We start from the raw sequence: 25181 nt of genomic DNA, 5'->3' as shown, positions 1-25181 counted from the left end.
ATATAGAATTTTTTTTTCACAAAAGCACTTGTGAGCACTTAATGATCTTTTCTTTGTGTGGCCTCAAGCCACCCCCACCAGCGCCCCCACCAACACCCTTAATCTTCTCCTCAGCTCTTCTCAAGAACTTGGCCTTCGTGGTGACAGGCTGCTTTAGGAGTTTTTCCTTCCCCAGAACTTTGTAGTAGCCTTATAGCACCATGTCAGGGATAGGAGCAGCTCCACTCTTATTTTTGGCAGTGTTTACCCATATTTGCTCACTGACCAAAGGCCACAGTTTATAACAGTTGATAATTGGGCAGAAGCTCTTGTTCCTCTGTAAGTGGTAATGCTTCATACCAATTTTCTCAAAGTAATCGAGGTGATATTTGTTGAAATTGATCTTGTGATGATGCAAGCCACCAGTGTTACCTCAGTCGCTTCCTGTGCTTGCCAATGTGGCTGTGTCCGTAGCTCCAAAGCTTCTGGGCCTTTCTCAGTCTAGATGCTATGTTGGTGGCCAAGATGCCAATCATATCATATCTTTAAATATTCTATTTAAGTCACTCAAACATCCACCTCAGAATAGCAAGAACATTCTTCCCCCTCCCTCAGAGCCTCCGTTTCATGTTCAATCCAACCACCAGAGGGGTTTACTCCAGTCAAGGAATCAAGTAGTCTTGAGACAAACAGAAAATTCAATAGGTCCTTTGCTGCGACCCCTGCTCTTTGCTGCCCTTTGTGCCTGTTGTGCCAGACCCCCTAATCTGATGAGGTTTAGTCAAAACACTGGCCACCATTAGTCCACCTAAGCAGCAGCATCCTTATCTTCTGTAGCTGCAGACGGAAGGAAGGAGATCTTCCTCCTGAGAACTCAGGACTGGGCTCTCAGACTATAGAACAAGATGCACATTTCCCCCTGGCATGTCACTGTGTCACTGTGCAGGAGAGGCTAGGATAGAGTGATTCTTAGCTTCAGCCACATACTGAGACCATAACTTGGGCTCCTAAAATCACAAATGACTAGAAATGTGACTAGATGATTCATGACTGATTTGCAATACAGCTTTATACATTTTTATGCAGGAAATCTAGGATTTATGAGGTTGAGCTCAGGGCCCTAGTGCGAACATCCCCGGAGCTGAGTGGGTTAGGGCAGACACAGTCACAGGACACATGACTTGTACCCTTTACGTTAGTCCAACTCAGCCCAGCCAAGGTGCCCCAAGATGTCTTCCCAGGAGGCTTCCATTTCTTTTGAACACTTACCTGCTCTTTTTGGCTCTAGACTCAAGAGACTAATGAGGAGGAGAAGACTTTGTTATATGTCCCTCCAGCAATATTCTCATAAACCCTTGTTCTAGAGCAGAGGTTCTCAACCATATCACACCCAGCCATTTTCCATTGATAACATATATTTTATAATCCCTTTTATTATTCTGAAGTAAACTCTGTAAGATTTACCTCATTGTGGCCGGTGCTATAAATACAAGAAGAATAAGACATCACCTTGACTCAAACACAGTGACTGAGGAAAGTTTAATGAAATGTCTATTTACAAAGATTGGGGTAAGGCTAAGATACTCAAAAGATGGTGAAGCCCTCTGGGCCTAGCCACATGGGAGGCTTCTATCTTCCCAGCCCCATGGGACAAGGGTAGAAAGCTGGAGACAGACCTAGGCATTCACTGGGAGTTGCAGATGCAGGAAAGGGCCACCACAACCAGAAGTGATGGCCTTCACAGAGGAAGGTACCTGCTGCCAACCCAAAGAGCCCAGGACGCATGGGCAGTTTAAAAAATCACAAATGACTAGAAATGATTACAATGATTTGTGACTGACTTGCACTACAGCTTTATACATTTTTATGCTACCCATAATTTAGGTAAAAATAATTGAAAATATATTTTTAATTTGTGGTATATATATATTGATTTATACCTTAATTTATATTTACTATACCAAATATTAAATATTTTTAATGTTGCTTCTAGGTAATCTATGGTATAAAAACATAAAGATGTTTGTCATAACAAAATTAACATTTGGTGTTTATACCATCCACCATTTTTATGGAGAGATTTTATATATATAATTGAAATGAAAGTAGGTGTTAATTTCTCTGACTGTACTGGTGGAATTGGGGCAAGATTTGAGATATTATATATGGTAACTTGCCAATTTTCTAAAATCTTCTTGAAGAACAAATATGTATTAGAAACATTTTGCCAACCAGAGCTGCTGGACCTGAGGCAGCCCTGAGTCAGTACAACTTTAATCTGTGTTGACTTTGACTCATCTTGCCTCCTATATTTCTCCCACAATATTTGTTCACCTTTGTTTAAATATATTCGTCCTTTGAAACTTTCAATGTAGTTGTGACATTCTAAGTCAACAGGCCAGCTAAACATACCCAGTAAGAAAAAATATTTAGACTCTGATCTCAGAAGTTGATGAAATTTTCTTAAGGGTATTGTTCCAATAAATAACACTGAAATGATTTTATTAATTGTTTTAGTCAATAAATGTTGACTGAACACCTGTTTCATTCCCTAAATTTGTCTAGGCACAGAGGATGTCATGGAACAGCATTTTCCTGCTCAAATAATGAATAAATAAATAAAATCAAAGAAAAAAATTAATCATGATTAGTGATGGACACTCTGAGAGAAATAACACAGAGCAGTGTGATGGAGACTTTTGGGGATGGTGATAGGGAAGAAGTTAACTTAGAATGAATGGTCACAGAAGACTAAGTCCTGAATGACAGGAAAAAGCCAGGCATGGAAGATCCAGGGTAACAGAATCTTAACCAGAGAGACCAGTGAGGGCAAGGATCCTGGTCAGGAACAACTTTAGCGTATTTCAGGCACAGTAGGCACGCAGATGTTGCAAGAGCATGTGGAAAGATGAGGTCAGAGAGGTAGACATAGGTATACCAGTTGCCTATTGTTGCATAACAAATCACCCCAGAGTTTAGTGATGTAAAGCAACAAACACTTATTATCTAACATAATTTCTGCAGGTCAGGAGTCTGGAAGCAACTTAGTTGGTGGTTCTGGGTCAGGATCTCCCGGAAGGTTGCAATCAAGCCATCAGCAGGGACTGTACTGATCTGAAAGCTTGACTGGGGATCAGGGATCCACTTTCAAGATGGATCACTCCCACAGACATTGTCAGAAGCCTCAGTTCTGCCCTGGCTGTTGGCAGGAGGCCTCCATTTCTTGTTGTGTCTGCTTCTCTGTAGGGCTGCTTAAGTGTCCTTGTGACAGATCAGCTAACTTCCGCCAAGGTGAGCAATCCAAAAGAGCAAAACAGAAAATGCAAGACAGAAACTAGCACTGGAAGTCACTCCTCTGATGATAGTGCTAGATTGAGGAGATTGCCTATGATGAGAGAGCAGTGAGAGAGGAGAAGGGAAGCGAAGTGGGAGCCAGCCAAGGAATTGGTGGCGGGAGTCTGTCAGTGAAGAGAGGGGAGAGCCAGGAAAGTGTGGCATCAAGAAGGAAGGAGGAAGGAAGGTCTGAAGAGTGAACTTCGAGTTTGGTACCCAGAGGCCACTGCTCCCCCTTGATGAGGTCAGGTGCAGTGGAGTAGGGGACAGAAGCCTGACTAGAGTGGGATGAGGGGAAAACAGGAAGTGAGAAGTAGAGAGCACAGCTACTAACCACCCTTTTGAGAATTTTTCTCTCCTAAAGAGAAGGAGAATGGGACAATATATCTAGAAAAGAAAGGTTTAATAAGTTACATTAGTTTCATTTGTAGCTCAGAAGTCACCTAAGAATGGCCAAGGTTCAGTACTAAATTGACAAAGGCTCCAAAGGCATTGAAGAGGTTGATCACAGAGGTCATTGCTCCAGGAAGTGCGCCACCTAGTGGTCAGTCATGGAGTCAGAGTCAGACTAACAGCACATTGGGCGTCTTCTGTTTAGAGCAATCCCTTTGCTGGAACAAAGAAATGTTTCTTTTAAATCTTAAATGCATGTTGGAGTAAATGGCCAAAAGAACGACTAAAAACTGTCGACTGAAGGGCTGAGGTGGAAAATTCTCCATACTTTCTCTCACATCTTCCAGTTCATTCCACTTCCTTCTTACTCCCTCAGTCCCTCTTTTCAATGTCCCTTCCCTTGTCCATTTCTATGGTAACGATTGGAATGATGCAACCATAGGCCAAGGCACGCCAAGGATTGCTGGCAGACACCAGGAGCTAGGACAGGGGCATGAAACAAACTCTCCTTCAGAGTCATCTGAAGGAACCAATTTTGATGGCACCTTAATTTCAGGCTTCTAGAACAGTGAGGGAATATATTCCTGTTGTTTCAGCCACCCAGTTTATGGTAATTGTTACAGTGGCCACAGGAAACGAGTACAATTACTTCACAACAAACAAGAATTAGTACACCCAACATCAAAGATGAATCTCAAAATAATTATGCTGAGTGGAAGAAACAAGACAAAAGAGAGCACTTACTATATGTTTCTATTTATACAAAATTCTAGAAAATAAAAACTAATTTATAGCAACAAGAAGTAGGTCAGTGGTATGGGGAGGGGCAGGAGTAGGGGATTCCAACAGGGCATGAAGACATGCTATGTTCACTGTATTGATTGTGGGTGATGTTTTCACAGGTACATAAGTATGTCAAAACATCTAATTGCATGCTCAAATTATGTGCACTTTATTATATGTCAATTATACTCCCAATTATGGCAATAAAACTAATGGAGGCAAATAATACCCGAGGAACCTAACCTTTGGCATGTTGCCTTCTAATAACAAACTGGCTTAGGTCTCCCCTGTCCTAACCCTCTTACCTACCTACATTCCCACCCCTCACTAAAAAATAAAAAAAAAATAAAATAAACATTCTAAAACAAGTCAAAACACGAGCTCTGCCTAAGATGGCAGCTCTTCATACATCAGTTTGATTGGAGAGGGGTCACAGTCTGGAACCAAACTCTGTTTATGAGGCCTGGTGAGGCTTGGTGGGTAGAGAGGTAGGATAGAGACGCACATAGGGAAGGCGATGCCCAGTAAGTCTGAGGCATAAGTCTGGGGGCGGAGGCAATAGGTGGGTGGGGGCTTTGTCCCTGGATGGTTTTCTTTCTTGCTATTTCCTTCCCTCTTCCATCATTTCCCAAATTCTAGCACTCTGTACTCTGACTGTACTTCCTCTTTCCAAAGTCTTGAACTTTTTTCCTAAACCAATGAACAAATTGTCGAATTAGTCCTATTGGTTGAAAGGTATTTTCTCATTTCTACCTTCTTTGACATCTTTATTGTAAATCCAAACCCAACTTCCTTTTCCATCAGCAACTTTCCGCCAGAGTCCCCCCTCCCCTCGCCCCCACTCCACTGCCACCAAATTCTAGCGCTCATTTAATCCTGGGGCTCCCTTCCTGATTTAGTGATTTATATGCCTTTCTTGCCCACATCCTGTCACGCTCATCCCATCCAATCCTGCGTCCCTCCAAAGGGTCAAAATGTTCACAGACTGAATAAGAAGTTATCAATGACAGCCATTCCTCCTCCGGAGCTCAGGCTTGTGAAGAATGCCATGAAGAGGCTGGAGAGTCTGACATCAGGCAGAGAATGCAGCATTGGGCAGGGCAATTGGAACGATGCTCCAACCAACTGAGCTACCTGGTCAGGGTCCTCATACTGTTTTATAAAATAATATTTTTATGCTAATCTGTACTGAAAAGAAGCTTCCAGTACAAGAATGTATCTGTGTACTCACATATATGTTCCACACACTTACACATATGTGAAGAAAACATGTTCTAAATGCTAAAAGGCTGAACTGCACTTAATTGCAAAGTTCTGTGTTTCAAGATTGTTTGAAAATTCAAAAACATTAGATTAAAATATACTAGGCCATTGAGATTTCTTAAAGACAGAATTGATTTTGCTTAATTTTTTTCCAGTATAGTTTAAATAAATTAACTTGTTTGCTTATCTAGCTATTGCCTGATTATTTTACAAAGCCTCATTTTTTTTTTTTTTTTTTACTATTAGCAACAATTTACTTCCTAGTGCCAAGAGATCCTCCTGTAGGGAGACTGAAGCACAGGCCTTTCCAAATCAGACCAGCAAGTGCCAGCACAGCATCCTTATGGGAGCAAAGCAAACCTCATTTTATGTAATAAGCAGGACGCAAAGATTTTCCTAAACCAGAAAATATGTATTCAGTATCCAAGGACACATGAAATGTACCGCACGCTAGGTTACTAGACTGACTTTTATAAAGGGGGAAATTCTTATTCTTTATATTAAATTACTCATGAATCCATATCACTAAACCCAGTTTCAATAGACAAAGCAGAATGGAGGAATGATGCCAGCAAGATTGGAGATAAAATTCCAGACTGCTGGGCTGAAAACAAAAAAAAGAGATGGGGACAGGGCATGCAGTTACTCTTGTATTTAATTCCTTTTATTCATACACACTTTAAACAATGGATTTTTAATTTTTTTTAACCATTGAGGCACACTTGAAAGCTATGAAATTAACCACTTAGCAGAAAGCTATGAAGTTCTGGCTAGAATGTAATAAATGCACAATAATTGCTTCTAATCCCTCCTTTTCTGCAAATAAGTGGAGAAAATTGTCACCAGTGTCGTTAAAGTCTACTGAGCCTCCTTCTCAAAATTTCCCTTGACTTCAGTAAAAGACAGATTTGGAAGTAATTACAAAAGGAAAGAACATTGGAAAAAGCCCATAGAAGATGATATTCCATTAATACTTTTTGCTCAGATTTCTGTTTGATATAATTTGTCTGGAGAAGCCAGTACTTTCTCTTAAGCAAACAAGTTCAGTTGTTAAAATCCAGAAATTATTGTAGAATGTGTCTACTATATTCTTCACACAAAATCACAGATATTAAAAATATTTCTAATTTTTCTGTATATAATAAAGATAGCTTTAATGAAAGCCAAAATTATAAATAGTTTAAAATGAACAAACCATATTCAGTTATATTTGCCAAATACTCTTGTTACTCTCTCACCTCAAATTAATATGTACAACTTGAGCAGACTGAGGATTTACCATTATCTGTTACATATATGGATATTTTATTTTAAATACAGATATATGAGCACATAATACCAACAGTATATTTCTAAATTAGCAACATGTTTTCCACAGTTGAAATTTCATTTTGAGTTTATTTGAATTCTTACAGGCCTTTTTTTTTAATTTTTTAACTGAGGTCAAATTTCCTGTAAATTACAGTACCATAGTTTTGATTTGCATTTTTAATTGTAAGTTCTTCAAATTACTATGGAACAATGATACTTCTTTACAGAGGTGACCCATCTATAATCTAGCTTCATTATCTTTTAGGAGATAAACACCTCAAGAAAATAAAAAGTGAAGACATTTTGACTTGAAATATTGGCATTCAGAAAACACTTTTGCTTTTAAGAAATATTAAAACATTTCCAATCTTGCTATTGAGAAAAAATCCTATCCAGGCTATCTTTCTGGATTTCTAAAACTCTGAGGTCTATCAAAGGCTTAGAAATTATTGTGAAGAACAAACATTTGAGTACAAAACAAGAGAATATTCCCTCTATTTTTGTGTCATATAAAAGTATCTGCTGTATGGTCTACTTTCTTTTGATACTTATTAGTCTACTGATTGTTAAAACTGCTCTGAAAGGGGAACTTTATGACATATATAAGATGGGGTGAATCAGTTCATCAACTCAAGAGTGCAAGAATTCCTTTATATTTCTGTAACGGCATTTAATTTCTATTTGAGCCCCACTCTACAAAGGGTGTAAATCAAATCACAGACAGTTTCAGTCTCCCCCCCCAAAACACACTCCCATATTTTCTCTAGGGTTGTATCTAAGTCCCCAGGCACCAGGGAGAGGGCCATCCTGTCCTTAACAGACTTCTGTCCACATAGGAGACTGCCAGGATGTCCTCATTCCTATCATGTCCTGGTGATGGTCTTGCAGCAAACTGCCACATCCTTCATTAACACTGCATGGCCTTCTGAATTTATAACTGTTTATTGGAAATATCTGGCTCTCATGTGGAGTACGTTCAGGCTATCTCAAGCCCACCTGCCCAGACACAGCACCTAGACATTTCTTCTCAATGGTTTTGAGTCACTCTCATTTTGCAAGAAGTAAGGCAAATATTTCCCAAGTTTGCAGATACCATGAGTCGTACTGGGATTCTGGCATTTCTTAGCTTGTCTTCTCCAGCATTTGACTGGGCTAAAGTGAGGAAGGAGAGCAGTTTCCTCTCATGGATACTAACTTCTCTTCCTTACCCCTCCAACTCTCTCCCTCACCCCTCCAACTCCCTTCCTCTACCTGAATTCCAGAGGGTAACCAGGCTCTTTCTCAATCTTTCTAAATCATTTATTTGTATCATGTGCTGGAGTAAAGATGGTAGCTTTTCTCTCAGAGAGAAGTAGGCTGTAATCCCCCTCCCCTCAGATCTGGGCTGACCTCCATGACTCACTTGAAACCTATAAAATATGACAATAATACAGTGTGACTTTTGAAACTAGAGCAGCAGAAGGCTTGCAGGGTCTGCTTTGGTCTCAGAACACTCACGCTCCAGATGCTTCCTCTCAGAACCAGTCACCGTGCTGTGAGAAGCCCAAGCAACATAGTGAGGTCGTGGGTAGGTACTTTAGTCAAGAGCCCAGCCATGCTCTTAGCCATATGGGGGAGCCGCCATGGACAATCAGTCTAGTAGATTCTTCAGCTGACTCCTGCCCCAGCCAACATATACATGGAAGACTCCAGCAAGAGCCGCTTGACCGAACCCTTCCCAATTCCTAAACCACAAAATTGTGAGCAAAATTAAATGATTGTTTTAAACTGCTAAATTTTGGGATAATCTGTTATACAGCAATAGATAATCAAAACATGGCATATACTTTATGCTCTTTTACATTCAAATCCAGGCTTTTGCAACTCCAAAGTCTCAGCATCCTTCTTTGTTTCTCTGCCATTCACCAATTTGGAGAGATAATTAGAAGAAAATATTGAGTCGAGATACAATGTACGGAATCCTTGGTAGCTTGAAAATGTTGTCCTGCTGCTAAGGGTGTGACATGTTATATACGAGTGAGGGTTTTTGTTGTTTCTCTTTCCATTCTCAAAAGAGAAGAAAATTAATTAAAATACTGTTTTGAAAAATAATTTTCACAGTTGAGGTAGTCTCAGGGCTTGGAGAATGCTGGGACTGTGTAAGAACACAGGAGCGGTAGGTAGGTGGGGAGAGGAATCAGTCCAGATGGCGCGCACAGCCATTTCGCCAAACACAGTAGAGGGAGTGGTTACTTAGGCAGGGAAACTGTGCAGAAAGCAGCGCAGCAATTCCATTGGTGAAGCTGTGGGATCCGTCCATTTCTCTCCTGCAGGTGCTGGCAGATACCAGGATGAACAGCACGCTTTCCTGATCAGAGGAAGAGGTGATTCATCATGCTTTTTCCAATTCAATACAGTAGCATACAGAAATAACATTTCTTGGTACAGCAGGTCCTCACATGACATTGTTTCATTTAACATTGTTTGCTTATAACATGTCGTAGAAACCTCTCATTTATATCCTATAATGCCTATATATTGCCTATTATATCCCATAATATCCCATAGGATTATATCCTATAATCCATTTGTTTTCCTTTCTCCTTTTTTTTTTTTTTTTTTTTTTTTTTTTACCAATTACCTTTCTCTGTTCCTCACTCTGTGTGGCAAAATATGGGTGGAGACCCCACAGTTCCTGAGATTGTTTCAGTCCCAGACACACAGAGTGGCCTCAGAGTCTCAATGCTAAAATCCTAGGGTGAAAACCGGGTGTTAGTTGAGCCGGGTGACTCAATGGACGTGGTCCAATCAGCCGCGGCTGGACGGCGTGGTTCTGTGGCGCAGCCGAAGCTGGCAGGAGCCCATGGGCCGGTGCGGGCGGCGGCAGAAACGGAGCCATTCTCGGAGAACGGGAGTCACTGTGGGCGTGGTCGGCACTCCGAAGGTGCTCCTTTGGTAAAGTGTCTTCTGTGTAACAAATGCTCAATAAATCAGAGGTATTATGAGAAAAGCATGGAGTAGCATTATCATTCTTAGTTTAATTACCAGAAAGGCTCTATATGGCAGGGGACGTCTCAAAGACATGCACTGAGCAAAAATTTAAGAAGGGCTTTCCTCCATGCCCCAGACTGACCACAGGCTCACACTCTGACCTGGGTCTTCACTGAGAACACCATCGAAGCTGATCCATCACCATTACTCACTTCTACCGCCCTTGTGGAAAAGCTCAGGACACGGCATAGCTTCGAACTAGTTTCAGTGTCATAATCATGGTTTGAGTATAAGGTGTTGGCAATTTGAATATGAAGGGTCTTCTCAATTACCTTTGACAGTCAGCAAGTGTGGGGAGCAGCCCAATGACAACTGCTTTTCCAGGCTTGCTTGTGGCAACAACCTCTTCAACACCATTAGGATTAGTGGGGGTTTTTTAGGTAGCATATTTTTAAAGTATATCAAAGGACTTTGTCTTGATTCCTATTTGGTTCATTGTTATTATTTTTTCTTCCTTTCCCTTAATTGAATTACTTACCACTGAACGTTTAACAACCTCCTTGAAAGTCAGTTGGGAAAGGTAACGGAATACAATCATCTCAACTCCGCTGTTGTCAGCTGAGAGCTCTACCCACCATGTCCTCTAAAGAAAGGGTTTGAGTGCATTATGCTAAGTGAAATAAGTCCGATGAAGAAGAACAAAAACTGTATGATTTCAGTCATATGTGGAATATGAAACAAAAAAGAAACAAAAGACAAACAAAACAAAAACATACTCATCAATATAGACGATAGATTACTGGTTACCAGAAGGAAAGGGAAGAGGAAGGGGGGAGGTGAAATGGATAAAGAGGATCAAACATATGGTGATGGGTGGAAACCAGACTTTTGATGGTGAGTACACTATAGCGTACACATATTTCGAATCATAATGTTGTATACCTTAAACTTACACGTCATTAACCAATGTTACCTCAATTAAAAAAGAAATAAAGGGACTTACTGCTGGTCAAGATGGATATGTAGGTCGACACGCTTCTCTGCCTCATGCAACCATAGAAAGAATTACAACTAGATCTCAAAACAAGTAACACCCAGAACCGTCAGAATATCAAGCTGTATAGAAGTCTGACAGCCAAGGATTTAAAGAAGCCATGCTCATCCAGACGGGTAGTAGAGACAGCGTTGCAGAGATGGGCAGAGAGGTTCAGAGAGGCGGTGGCAGCGGCAGCAGAATGGTCAGCCCCATATTCATGTATGGTGGATAAAAATTGGGAGGGATACCTTGGGAGTGAGCGATCCCAGCCACAGGCCCAACTACACAGCCCAGGGTTCCAGCACTGGGTAAATAAATCCTCATAATTTCTGGCTGTAGAAACCAGTAGGGGTTAGGGTGGGGGAAGAAACTGCTGGATTTTCAGGACACTGGTTTAAAGGACCCACACGGACTTAGAACATATGCAAACCTCAACACTCTGGGATTCAGCACCAGTGCAACAGCTGGAAAGGCACCAGTTGCATACTGGAAGTGGGTGAAGTGACTAGATATGGGATGTGTGCAGAGAAAACCTCCAGAAGCCAGGCAGTGGCACTGTTCCCTCTCCAAGCTCTCCCCCTACACAAAACACAAAGTGGTGAAGCAGGTTGCCCTGCCCTGGCTACTACCAAAAGCTCCACCCTACACAATTTACAGGTGCTTTTTTGACAATAAGCCATGCTACTAAGAAAGGGAGTCGAAGAAGCTCTACCTAATACATAGAAACAAACATAGGGAGGCTACCAAATTGAAGAGACAAAGAAATATGGCCCAAATGAAAGAACAGCACAAAATCCCAGAAAAAGAACTAAATGAAATGACATAACCAACGTATCAGATGCAGAGTTCAAAACACTGGTAGTCAGGATGCTCAAAGAACTCATTGAGTATGGCAACAACATAAAGGAAGAAATGAAGTTTCCACTAAGTGAAATAAAGAAAAATCTACGGAAAATCATCAGTGGAGAGGAGGCAGCTGGGATTCAAATCAACAATTTGGAACATAAGAAATAAGCACTCAACCAGAACAGCAAGAAGGAAAAAGAATTTTAAAAAGATGAGGATAGTGCAAGGACTCTCTGGGACATCTCCAAACATACCAACATCCGAAACATAGGGATGCCAGACAGAGAAGAGGAAGAGCATAAAATTGAAAATTTATTTGAAGAAATAATGAAAGAAAACTTCCCTAATTTGGTGAAGGAAATAGACATACAAATCCAGAAAGTACAGAGTCCCAAACAAGTTAGACCCAAAGAGGACCACACTGAGACACATCATAATTAAAATGCCAAAGGTTAAAGGTAAAGAAAATCTTAAAAGCAGCAAGAGAAAAACAGAGATTTACCTACAAAGGAGTTTCCATAAGACTATCAGCTGATTTCTCAAAAGAAACCTTGCAGGCAAGAAGTATTCAAAGTCATGAAAGGCAAGGACCTACAACCTAGATTACTCTATCCAGCAAAGCTATAATTTAGAATGGAAGGGCAGATAAAGTGCTTCCCAGACATGGTAAAGCTAAAGGAGTTCACTAACACCAAGCCATTATTACAGGAAATGTTAAAGGGACATATTTAAGAAAAATATCACAACTATGACCATTAAAATGGCAACAAATTCACAACTACCAATAGCTGAATCTGAAAAAACAAACTAAGGAAACAATCAGAACAGCAACAGAATCATAGATAGGGAGATCATTTGGAGGGTTATCAGCTGGGAGGTGGAAGGGAGAGAATGGGGAAAAGGTGCAGGGATGAAGAATCATATTTGGTAGGTACAAAATAGACAGGGGGTTGTTAAGAATAGTGTAGGAACCCTGGCTCATGTGGCTCAGTGGATTCAGTGCCGGCCTGTGATCCAAAAGATTGCCGGTTCGAAGTCAGGGCACATGCCTTGGGCTGTAGGCTAGGTCCCTGGTTAGGGGGTGTGAGAGGCAACTAATTGATGTATCTCTTGCACATTGCTGTTTCTCTCCATCTTTCTCCCTCCCTTCCCCTCTCTCTAAAAATAAATTTTAAAAAATAGTATAAGAAGTGGAAAAGCCAAAGACCTTATATGCACGACCCATGGGCATGAACTAAGGGGAGTGGAATTGCTGGAGGGAAGGAGGGTACTAGGCAGAGGAGGACAAAGGGGGAAAAGTTGGTCAACGGTAACAGCATAATCAATAAAATATATTTTTAAAAAATAAGGGGACTAAATGATAATGAAAAAAATATAATAAATATTAAATTAGAAAAAAATAATAATAAAGAAGGTTTTGAAATCTGACACCACAGCACATAGTCAACAGGGCAAAAGGTGCACAATTTTAGAGCTCCAACGGGCCTTGTCAATCATTTAGGTCAAATTCCTCCTTCAGGATGAGAAACTGAGTCTTGGAGAGAGGAAGTGACCTTCAATGAGCACACCACCATCAGCGGGAGAACTGGGCTGGGACTCAGGTCTTCCGATGTTCAGTCAGGAGCCTTAAAGTACATGCCTTGGATATTAAGAGTTGTAACTATGCCCCTCTGACTGGTGTGGTTCAGTGGGTTGGGCGTTTTCCTGCAGGACCAGACAAGACACATGCCTGGGTTGCAGGTCTGAACCCTAGTTGTGGCTTATGTGAGAGGCAACCAATGTTTCTCTCTCCCATCACTATTCCTCTCAGTTTCTCCCTTCTTTTCCCTCTCTCTATAAACAAACAAACAAACAGACAGAACCCTTTTAAAAAGCCATAACTATGCCTGAAAATAAAGTGGCAATTTGAACAATATCATTTTTGTTTCAGAATTATGGCTGTGACAGAGAGTGCGAGAGAATGAGAGAGAGAAAGAGAGAGAGAGAGAACACGAATATCTGCTCCTGAGGAGGAGTTTTGGCTTAAATAACCCTCCTTCCCAACCTCTTTCATTAATAATTGAACGTTTAAATGTCAAAAATGATTTGAATATATAGAGAAGACATTAAGACGAAAAATAAAAGGGACAGATTTAACACAGAACATCTTTTATTTGAATACTGAATACATTCTTTTAGTACAGAGTGTTTGGAAATGAGATTTAAAAAAAAAACATTGGCAGCAATACAATTATAATGGAAAGACATAATTTCTAGTAGAGTACAAATGACATATAGATACATTAGCATTCTGAGAAGTCCAATTAGGGCATTCCATTTACCTGATATGCTGTGGTTTCATTTTCACTTACTTCAGATGGTAATTGAGATTGTTCAAAAACACCACATAGACAAGATTAAACATAGCAAATAAATGAATGTATCACAATTTATTAAATATCTTTAATGAAAACAGTACCAGACAATTAGAAAAAAATTTTTTGTCAAAAAAAACCCCGAAAACACCACCACCTCAGACTGGTGTTTACATTAGAGGTAACAGTGTTTCTTCTGTTTCTGATATTAAATAAGACACTTAACATTCCATACTGAAATTTATCTTCTGAGTTCCAAGAGTATGTTCTGCCCCTTAGTGTAGAATGACATGAATTTAGCTTTCAGTTCCTCTGGATTCTCAGAGCAGCAGTAAGACAAGTCTCAGAATCATCATGAGGCTGGATGAAAAGAAGAGAAAGACCAGGCATGAGACAGACAGGGTCAACTGTCCTCCCCAGGGGGTGACTAATCTCTGGCTCGCAGGCATCTGACTCCTACTGCTGGGAGCACGGTGACCTCATTATCCCTGTATTCATACTTCCCAGACATGACTGAACTAGCCACTTAAAAATGTTCATTCAATGAATAAGAAAAATCATAATTTGCTGTTCTTAAGATCTGGGGTGAAGCTTTATGAGAGAAAGGTTTCAAAAGAAACATAAAGCTTTTAAAAGCTTGCAAAGTAAAGCAAGTTGCAAAAATAATCATGGAACAATTTTGAGGGGTATTATTATCACCTCCACTGCTTTTCATTGATTGGGGACTTGTCTTTTTTTTTTAAAAAAAATAAACGTGTTTTATTTGTTTTCCTTATACCATGAGAACTGAAACTACTGTCATTTTCCTAAAATAGGGAAATTAATCTAAAACACATAGTCATGCTTTTCAGAAGATAGCAATTTAAGGGGCATTTGATAACTTTGGGATCTTGTCTTCCTGCTCCACAAACCCTACTTCTGATTCTTTCCACCACAATTATCATTTTTAGACAGGCTTAAAACTGGAAAGCAGTCTCTGTAATCACATTTTTCCTCCCCAAATCACAACTATCAACATAGCCACACTAGAAAATTCTACAGAGCAGAAGGAGAAAATTACTAATTATGCTACTACCCAGAAGACAAACTTGAACCATTTGAGTTATTGCCCTTCCTAACTTGGTTTTTTATGTACAAACTTTTAAAAGTTGAGACCACACTATATTTGGTTGTTTTTTCTCCTTTTAAAAAACTTTCTTCTTATGTTATTAGGGTTTTTCAGTGCCACTAAATAGTTTTTGAAAACATGACATGTGATGTCTGCTCAATATTCCAGCAGGAGGACAAAACAATTACTGAAACATTTCCTTACTGGTGAATTTTTTAAGTTTCTAATTTTTTAGTTTATCAGGTTTTGCATTAGGAATAAAGTTGCAATAATCATCAGTCATTGGATACACCTCATTATTTCTTCAGAATAAATTCCAAAACTCAAAAATGTTTATCAAAGGAAATGAACATGTTTATGGCTTTCAATATACAATGGTAACTTTCAGGAAGAATTAAAATGTAACCTATATATTTTTTCTTGGTAACATGATTAATCTCATGGATAGAATTACTAGAATCAAATTAAGAGAAACTTGAGGCTTCTTGTTTATCTATTTTTAAAAAATATTGTTTTTTTTCCCTTAAAACCTCAAAATAAACATCAGATCATCACTCTGTCCAACTCTCTAAGAAAGAATGAGTTTCAGATTTAAATGAGTACATTCACTGCCTCAGTAGGGTAACTGTTGAGGAACAATGAGGCTTAACTTAGTTCTTTATTCTGAAAAAGATAAAATGTACATGTGATCAAACAGTAGAGCAACAACACTAAGAGTATCCAATGAAAATGTTCACGTACACATCAATACCAGAGACTGAATGAATGCAGATATTTTAAGGTGTCACAGACATGTTTATCGTAATAAAAATTACTCTGACATTTCAAATTGAAACTGACTTTCACCAAAAATTCAGCACTTCAAAATGATGGCAGGAGAAAATATAAATCAAAATAGTTTTTCTCGCCCTGGCTGGTGGGGCTCAGTGGATTGAGCACTGGCCGGCAAACTGAAGGGTCACTGGCTCGATTCTGGGTCAGGGCCCATGCCTGGGTTGCAGGCCAGACCCCTGGTTGGGGGCATGCGAGAAGCAACCACCAGATCTCTCGCATATCAGTGTTTCTCTCCCTCTCTTTCTCCCTCCCTTCCCCTCTCTCTAAAAATGAATAAATAAAATCTTTAAAACAAAAGTTTTTCTTACCTTAAGCCTGCAATCAGCCCTGCCGGCATTATTTTCTTTGATCTCTTAAACCTCACACCCATTATAGTGGCCAGAAAGAAAGCTGTAACTAAAAAACAAACCAATGTATGAACTGGAGTTTCAAACAAGTTATCCATGTTTGCTTGTGAAAAAAAGGGGTATTATTTCAGCTTTCTACGTAACAACTATTATTCATAGGTACTGAGTTGCTATTTTCTTCAAACGATGATGTGCTCTATGAAAACATGTAAACTAGCTTATCACAAAGGTTTGAGTAAACAAGCATGTTAAAGTCCATTCTTGAAATATCTTTTAAAAGGAAGTCCTTTCTAATTTAAATTTCTATTTATAGACTACTTAAAAACTAGGACTGTTGTCTTATTCAACTTTCCTCAGAAACACGCAGCAGTATAACTGGACTCACAGGAGACAATAAATGTTTAGGTAACTGAATGTAAGAAAAATAGTATTTTTTTTTAAAGTATGGTGTGATTAATAAAATAATACTAGCTCAGTATTTAGAAGGAGGTTGACAGTTTTTATTTTTTAGCATTCCATTTTGGGGAATTTGATGCCTGGAGACTAAGTAACAACAGACTAAGTAATACTATTAAATTTAGAGGCATCATATCAACTACCCTGCAGGTTCGATTCTCCATAGCTGGGAAATATGTCTTACACAGAGATACTTTAACATCTCGCCTGTCATTGGAGACACGGTAAGCTCCATAGCCAGCCAAAAATCCAACAGAAAGACCAGCAATCAAAGATGGAACACCACCTGGGGGGAAAAAAGTATGGGCTCAGAAAGAGAATCACAAAATGAAAAGAATTACTTTGAGTATAACACATGCACATTTAAATGTATTTGTACTTGGGCATTGCCGTTGGACAAAGCCAAATTGAATATAGGCCTATTCATTGGTAGTTTGTAAGAAACGACTGTTTTGTGCTGAACCCTAAATGCAAGGCAGAGAAACCCTGAATGCATGGCAATGCAGGGTTAGGTATCATTTCAGGGAATAAGAAAGTCTGCCTTATTGTAGTGGTTCTGACATTGATGGCATGACCTTGGGCAATGAGTTGACTTCTTGTATCCCTCCCTTTTTTCTCCTATTCTCCTTGCCTCCACCTTTTTACTATGAGATTGTGATGATAAAAATAAGATGCAGGGTATTTTTAGCTTATAGAGGTAGAGGGAGAAGTGCTATGCAAACCAAGCACTGGTTCTATCCTGGATAGGTAACAAACTTCCCAGTCTCAAGATGTCAGGACTCAGGGATGGTGACTATACTGAGCAATGCCCTAACCCTAACCCACCCACCCACTGCACCAGGGCACTGTGACCAACACCGAGCGCTTTCCATGCAGTGGGCTACATGTCAGTGACACTAAACATGACAGGCACTGTCCTTGCTTCATGGAATTCACTCTATTTAGAATATGCTGGATTGGAAACCCTAGGAGTAGGGTCAAGGTAGCTCTGTTTTTAAAATATCCATAGGAACTCATATTGCAACCAGAGTTATGAACCACTGCAGCCACACGCACATGCACATACACGAACGCACACACAGATGCACCAACAGCAGCAGTAGCAGCATCCTGAATGAGAAGCCAAATGCCCTAGATTCTAGACCAAATTCTTTTACTCATTGCCAGAAGGTCTTTAGCTAAGTCACTTGGCCTCTCTGAGTTTTATCACTTACAAAACAGGGTTAATAATATCCATGTCAAATATATAAAGGCTTAGAATGTTACAGTTGGAAATAATATTAAATTTCTTATTGCTCCCCCCAAATCTATTCCCTAAACACAGTAATATGATCTTTTAAAAACATATATCTGGACAGGCCACCCCCCTAATTGAAAACTCTCAGTACTTCCCACTGCACTTAGGAAAAACCGAAGTTTGCTCTACTATTGGAGCTCAGGCCTCCTTCCAGGTCCCTGAATAGGCCAAACTCTACTCCTTATGGCTTCCAGACATGCTGTTCCTTGCCTGGACTGCTCTTCCCTGCAGCGCTCACCTGCTCAACTGCAGCTCAGCTTTGGATGTTAAGTGCTAGCTCCTCAGAGAGGCCTCCTCTGACCCATCATTCTGAATGAGGGCCCTCATTACAGTCTCCCATTGTTCGTCATCAGAAACGTAATGTCAGTCTCCCCTCCTCAGTGGCGAGTGTCATGTCTTATCTGCTCACTGCTGTTTTCCCAGGGCCTGAAACAGTGCCAGGTACATAACCAGTCCCAGAGGAATACCCATGAAATGCATGCCTGGGCGCTCCCTGATATGGGTCAAACAGAACTCAGATAAGACTACGGTTAAGAAGAATATTTTATTTAATCTTAACAGATTAATTTACAAATGAGGAACTGAGGCGCAGAGATTAAAACAACCCATAAGAGTATCAAAGCTTACTGGAGGTGTCAACAGCAGAAATTAGGAAGGCATGATTCTGTGGCCTATGCTCTTAACCCACATACTACAAGAGTGGGCTTCTTTGTGAACATATAATACCCTCGGGAGCTTCCAGGATCACTGAGTGGGGGGCTCTTGCAGGAGGCCAAGGAACCATACTGTGCAGCTGGGCACAGCTAATGGGATTTCATATGTTCCTGAACAAATTTGGGTTGGAACAGTAAAGTAATCCCCTCCCCCTCTCCCTTCCTCCATCACCACATACATATATATATATGTATATATGTGTACACACACACACACACACACACACACACACACACCCCCTTCCTTCTTTCCACAACTCTTACAGACAGGCAGAAATGTCTAAATGCTCTTTCCTGTCCTGCAGTCAAGGTTATTTAGACATGTCTTTGACAATGAAAAAATTTTTCTATAACAATCCTATCAGGATTTTACATTAAGTCCTCTTTAACCTAGATTACGAAATATCAACTTTTATGTAGCTGTTTATAGTCTTAATTTGATGCCATCATTTTTCCCCATCAAATAAATATCCATGATGCTACACATATTGAGAGAAAAAATAAGAACAACAAAAATCTAAGGTGAATGACAGGCTCTCAGGAATCACAGCAGAGAACCTATCCTAACTTGCCAGCCCCTCAGACCCTGGGCAGAACTATTCTTCTTGGCCTTGGACTTCTTAGCAATCTCCACGGAAAGAAGGAACTCAGATAACTGTGCAGAACTCGCTTTTCCACTCATATTCAGGTCCACCAATGCCACAAATATAACACTCTTTAAAATATACTTCATTTTTAAAATTTCATAAAAATATAAGAGAAATATGAGACCGCATGACTACAAATGCTTCTACCTTAAAACAAAGTAAAATATAAAACCCGACCTTTCATTTTTCTTCATGAAAACCCTTTAATTTATCCACTAGGGTTTTTTTTCTTTCCTTCTTTTGGACAGAGATGGAGAGATAACTTCAGATATGATATTTAAGTATTCAACAAGTTTTCCTTTGCAGCACATATCATCAACATAATTCAGTTTTTTGACACTATGACTATGTAAACAAAAAAATTTCCTCCTTTGATAATGGAGTAGCCCTGAGGAAGTTAAATCAATTAATTATGCAGGTGACAGTGACAGGTGAAATTAGACTTTTGTAGTGGAGGGAGACCCAGAACCCCTAGATTGAAAGGCTCTGTATACCCAGCCCCACATAACCCCCTCCATGAATCCCTCCCGCTGCTGGTCCTCAGCCACCTCTATCTAGGACACCTTTAGCTTCCTGCCCTACTTACAGATCCTCAGTTAGTGTAGCACAATCGCCAACCCCCACCAAGTGATTTTGCTGAAGAATCTTGTTTGGGCTTACCTCTCCGCTTATATCCCCAAATACTTCCGAATATCACAAGAGCCGCATAACCAAAACCCACAAGGTCCATTGGCAAGGCTGAAAGTGTAAAGCAAGGGGGAAGGGACAAATTACACAAACTAAAAAGAGTTTGGGAGAGCAAATGCATAGCAATGTGACATGCATTACCCAGAAGTATAAAAATCAATTCCTCTACTAAAAAAGGGCAGCTAGATCTTCACCTATGTACCCAACCGCTGTGCCACCATGCTCCCCACGCTCAAACACACCCAGGGGACACCCGCTTTGATTCTCCTTTCCTTGTCTTCCAGACCCGTTGTTTGGCCAGCTGCTTACTTCTCTTCTGCTTCCCCGGGTAAGATTCCTGCTGTGGTCAGCCGGTCTCCTCACTGGAGACAACACCACAACCTTCGCTTTTCACTTCATGCTGGACTGCCCGCTCTCTCTCCACCGCAAACCCCACCCACCCTCTCTCCCTCGCCCTCCTCTCGACCACCTCCCTACCTCCTTAACCACTCGAGCCTGCACCATCCAACTGGTCTGGAACAAACTACTCTTCTTCTAAATTCCTTGACTGCGAAACTCCATCTTAGAATTCTTTCATATCTGTACAGATATTTGTCCCTCCATCCTTCTCACACCAAAGAGCAGAACAGGGGTAATCTGGACATTTGTTGATTGAACCACAGATTTCCTTTAAACATCTGCTTTGTCATTGGCTTTGTTATGAGACAGCTCTTCTCTAGTGCCAGAAACATGCACCCTTACTCGATGCTAAATCGTTAGAGAATATAACGAAGCCCTGGCACCAAGTTAATTGAACGACAAAGATATTCTATTGTGACTGATAGCAGCAACTGAAGCATACACCCAGGGGTGGGAGGTTCCGCTGAAGTCCTGCCCATGGTTCTCTGAGCTGCAGGAGAAAGTATGCTGGCTACAGGCTGGAGACAGGCGCCCTGGTCACTGGGCGCCCCATCCACGCCACCCGCTCCTCTAAGAGTCCTTGTCGTGCCTTTATAACTTAACTTTTTTAGATCTATATTTCCTCATTGGGGAAAATAATTATCTTTGTACAGACAAGCAATGATGTATGAAATTTCACTGCATTTTTAGTTTTGTCACTGCTCGTCATTTGGGTTAACCAGTCTCTTATTTCCTGTAACAACTGGTAACAAATTGACCCAAAAGAATGGAAAAAGGGTTCTGAGCTTTCAGAGTAAGCTAGAACTTACTGTGAGGAAGGGTCTTGGGGGAGGAAATCCGAGGCACAGGAGATGACTGTACTGAAAACAAGGCTACGCTGAAAAACCCTCAACATCCGTGGGAAGAATTAAATAAAACAGTGAGCTCATCTGTGCCCAAGAAGTGGAACAGTGGGATTAAAATGTGTAGGAAGGACCTGTGTTCAAAAACCATGTTAACTAAATGATGGAAAACAAATAATAACGAAGATAATGTCTATGAGCAATTATCATGTGCTAAGCTTCACTCTAAGTCCCTACATGTATCAACTCATTTAATTATCACCACAATGCGTATGAAGTAAGTACTACCATTACTACCCCATTTTCCAGATGAGACTGAGGCACAGAGAAGGCAAACAACACCTCAGAGGTCACACCACAGAAGCAAGATTTCAGACTCAGAGAAGTCTCATTCCTAACCACTAGCAATAGTACCTCCTATAACTGAGTTTGCTGGCTGGGAAAAAAAAAAAAGTGAATATGCAAGTGAAACGGATGTTCTTCAGAGCTTTCAATTCTGAATTAGTCACTTCTGATTGGCTCCAGAGCTTAAAGTTGTCAGCACACTGCCCTGTCTTCCATCTGGAGACTTATCATCTTCAGCCCTATGAGCATCTCATGCTCAGTCCTACTTACTGTCTTTCTGAAAGAGTTAATCATATTCCACAATGTATGCTTGGCTTCAAATCTGATGCCACCACTTATTAGCTGTGTAACATTAGGCACGTTCTTTAATGTCCGTGTAACTCAGTTCCTCCATCTGTAAAACAGGGATAATAAAAACACCTACCTCATAGAATTGTGATAATTAACTGAGTTAAAACTGTAAAGCACTTACAACAGTGCTTAGCACATACCGAGTACTCAACAACTATTAGCTGCTCTAATAATGATTATTCTTCTTGTTCATCCTTACACCCACTTTTAAGCTTGATGTGTGTAAGGCCACTGAGAAAACAACTGGGAAAGGGTGCATTTATGATTCAGGCATTCAATGAATCAAACCATAATATTACAACTTACATTGAGCCACTTTATCGAGCATCTTCTTTGTGCAAGGCAGTAGGAAGCAATGAAAAGGCCCTGGACATGGCCCTGGCCTTCCAGGACTTACAGTGCAGCACAGCAGAGGAGGCAGACAAGCAAATGAGCACTGAGAGGCATGGGCACCTGATGAGCCTTGGGTGTCTAAGGAAGGACGCCTGGGGAAGCAGCGCCCCAGCTGGGACCTTGGGGGGAATACGAGTAAGCCAAGTGAGAGGGTAGCAAGGAAGGGCGTGTTGTAGGCAGAAGAGGGACCGTATACTAGTGGCATGAGAAAGCATATGTTTTTGAAATGGAAAGAAGTGCAAGAAGGTTGTGGGGAAAAAAATGGAGCTGATGAGAAAGACAGGGTCTGAGCAGCCATGTGACCGAGTCTGGTTTCTGTCCCAAGGGCAGTGAGGAATGAACGTAGGGAGCCTCGCTGTCAGATTTAATTCCTGCAAGCACTTCATGGCTGCAGACATGAGAGATGTGTTGAGGTGAGGCAGGAAAATAAGCCGAGAGACTGTTGCAGTAAATTAAGCAAGAGATGATGGTAGCCTGGCCTGGAGAAAGGGCAATGAGAGCGGAGAGAGGTGGACAGATATGGAGAGGTTCAGGAGGTGGAATCCATAAGCCTGGATGTAGGAGGGAGGGGGAGGGGTGAGTCAGAGATGACTCCCACCTAGGTCTCTGGCTTGGACCAGTAGGAGAGGAGGGGGCAGGGGCCCCTGATACTATTCCCTGAAACAGGGAGCATTGGAACAGCACTAGGTGTGTGGTGGGGGAAGGGGAAAGGTGACCAGGAATGATGACACCTGTTTGAAACATATTCAGTCTGAGATGCCTGACACACAGACAGGAAAACACCTGTATAGATCTGACGCTTATGAGAGAGATCACTCATAATCAGAGAGTAATTTGGGGACCCTATGTTCTTCTTAAGCTAACCACCTGGTGTGAAAGGCTGACGCTTCTCCTCCAAGCCTTATATTTCTTCTTCTGACACTTTTGAGGCACCCTGACACAGAGTTAGTTATAAGAAGAGCTTATCTCTCCTCTCAGCCATTCAGGCTCCTTGAAGGTATAGCTCTGGTTAAATTTGTCTTTCTCATAGGATCAAGCTCATTGCCATGCATAGGCAGGTACTTAGTAAATGCTTGCTGAATAAATGAGTGATAAGTGAACCTAGTAACTTCCGTCTGAAGATGCTGTGTAACTGACCTAATGCCAGGAAACAGCCATTCCCTTAATCTCTCCTTAAGTGAACTGAGGGTTGTTCTAAGGAGGTAAAATAAATATATTTCCAATCCTTGCAAGAAGTTTCTGTACTCACAGAGAAAATTCAGACAAAAAGCAATCACCTCTCTTGCTCCTTTGCATGGCAGGACCATTTGAGCAACCCAGAAGCACACGTGAAAACCAGAGGCTGAATTAACATGAAGGAGGTGGGGGTGGGGGACGATGTGGGATGCATCACATGCTTCCATCACAAACCAGAGGCTCGGCTCTTAGGCCAGAAAGCATCTTGGGCGCAATGCAGTAAAATGACTTACCACACCGCGTACAAAACCAGGGGGCTGGGCCCTGCCTTGCCCTTAGCCCTCCAAAATTTGGGGAACCCACTAAGGTTTTCGGTAAGCTACCATATAAAAAACATTTTCATACGTTGAGTATCAATAATTACCTACCTACCTTTGCATTCCTTGGGGCTCGAAGGACACATTTACGAGTGAAGTCTGAGTGGTGCTAGGAAGGTTAAAACCCTGCCCAGCATTTTTGCAATTATCCATGAGCCCCACTATCCCCCCCCCCGCCTCCGTAGCTCCAAGAAGGTAGGAGGGAGGACAGGTGGGAGATTCAGTACCGTGAAAAGGAAGAAATCTTGGGAAGTCCCAGAAGGATGAGAGAAGCAATCCCTGGGAAAACAGACTCCCATCTCCTGAAAACACCTACCAACGTCCTCTGTATGGTTGGTTCTCTGCTTATTTCTGCACCTTTGCAGGAAAATTCAGGGCAGGCAGTGCTCGACTGCAAGGTATACAACTCACCTGCAGCCCCGAGCCCTCCTCTTGGGAGCCAGCTGCACGGAAACTTCTACCTAAAGTCCGGAAGTGGTCCAGCTCGCCAGCGCCCCACCTTCCACGCACTCGGCCGCAGCGGCCGTCCCGGGCGGTGCCTTCCCGGTGCTGCGCATGCGCGGCGAACCTCGGTCCCCGTCAAGCGTTGCCCAGCCCGGGCCCGCCCGGTGGAGGGGAGGTGGCCGGTCAGGTAGGCCCCTGAAGCGCTAGTGCCGAGGCTTCCAAGACGGCGGATGTATTTGGCCTCTTGTTCCGTCTGCCCCTCTCTGGGCTTTGGCTCTGAGCTGGGGGTTGGGTCTGCTGCCTCCTGCCGGACGGAACAGAACTAAGAAACATTCGCAGGATGGGAGTCTGGGTGTAGCAGGAATCCCAGAAAAAGGAGGATTTTTTTTTTTTTTTAAACCCTGAAGTTCATTCATCATGCCATGGACATTGTGTCTGCAACAATCCAGGTCTTTTACATACTCTCCAGCAGACTGTTTCCGTTTTCAGTGGAGGGA

General features: G+C 41.4%; 1 protein-coding gene across 3 annotated transcripts; it reads right to left on the bottom strand.

Annotated features, from left to right (window-relative positions):
• Positions 1-14141: 14141 nt before the first annotated feature.
• Positions 14142-24864, bottom strand: TMEM14A (transmembrane protein 14A). 3 transcript variants are annotated; one of them, XM_054568819.1, is made up of 6 exons: positions 24652-24864; positions 22214-22337; positions 20331-20408; positions 17198-17299; positions 16519-16606; positions 14142-14628 (listed from the first exon to the last, which is right to left on the bottom strand). In XM_054568819.1, the coding sequence occupies exons 3-6, from the start codon at positions 20398-20400 to the stop codon at positions 14589-14591; spliced, it is 300 nt and encodes a 99-aa protein (XP_054424794.1). In that variant the 5' UTR covers positions 20401-20408; positions 22214-22337; positions 24652-24864; the 3' UTR covers positions 14142-14588. The 3 variants fall into 3 exon arrangements, with proteins under 3 accessions (XP_054424794.1, XP_054424797.1, XP_054424795.1); XM_054568822.1 differs by lacking the exon at positions 22214-22337 and having other exon boundaries at positions 24557-24864; XM_054568820.1 differs by lacking the exon at positions 22214-22337.
• Between the last annotated feature and the right edge of the window lie 317 nt (positions 24865-25181).

This window comes from Pteronotus mesoamericanus, unplaced genomic scaffold, assembly GCF_021234165.1.
Source record: "Pteronotus mesoamericanus isolate MK-2021 breed Mesoamerican mustached bat unplaced genomic scaffold, CSHL_Meso_final contig_20, whole genome shotgun sequence".
Classification (NCBI taxonomy): Eukaryota; Metazoa; Chordata; class Mammalia; order Chiroptera; family Mormoopidae; genus Pteronotus; species Pteronotus mesoamericanus.
The sequence above is the reverse complement of the archived record's forward strand: the minus strand, read 5'-3'. Positions and strand labels throughout refer to the sequence as shown.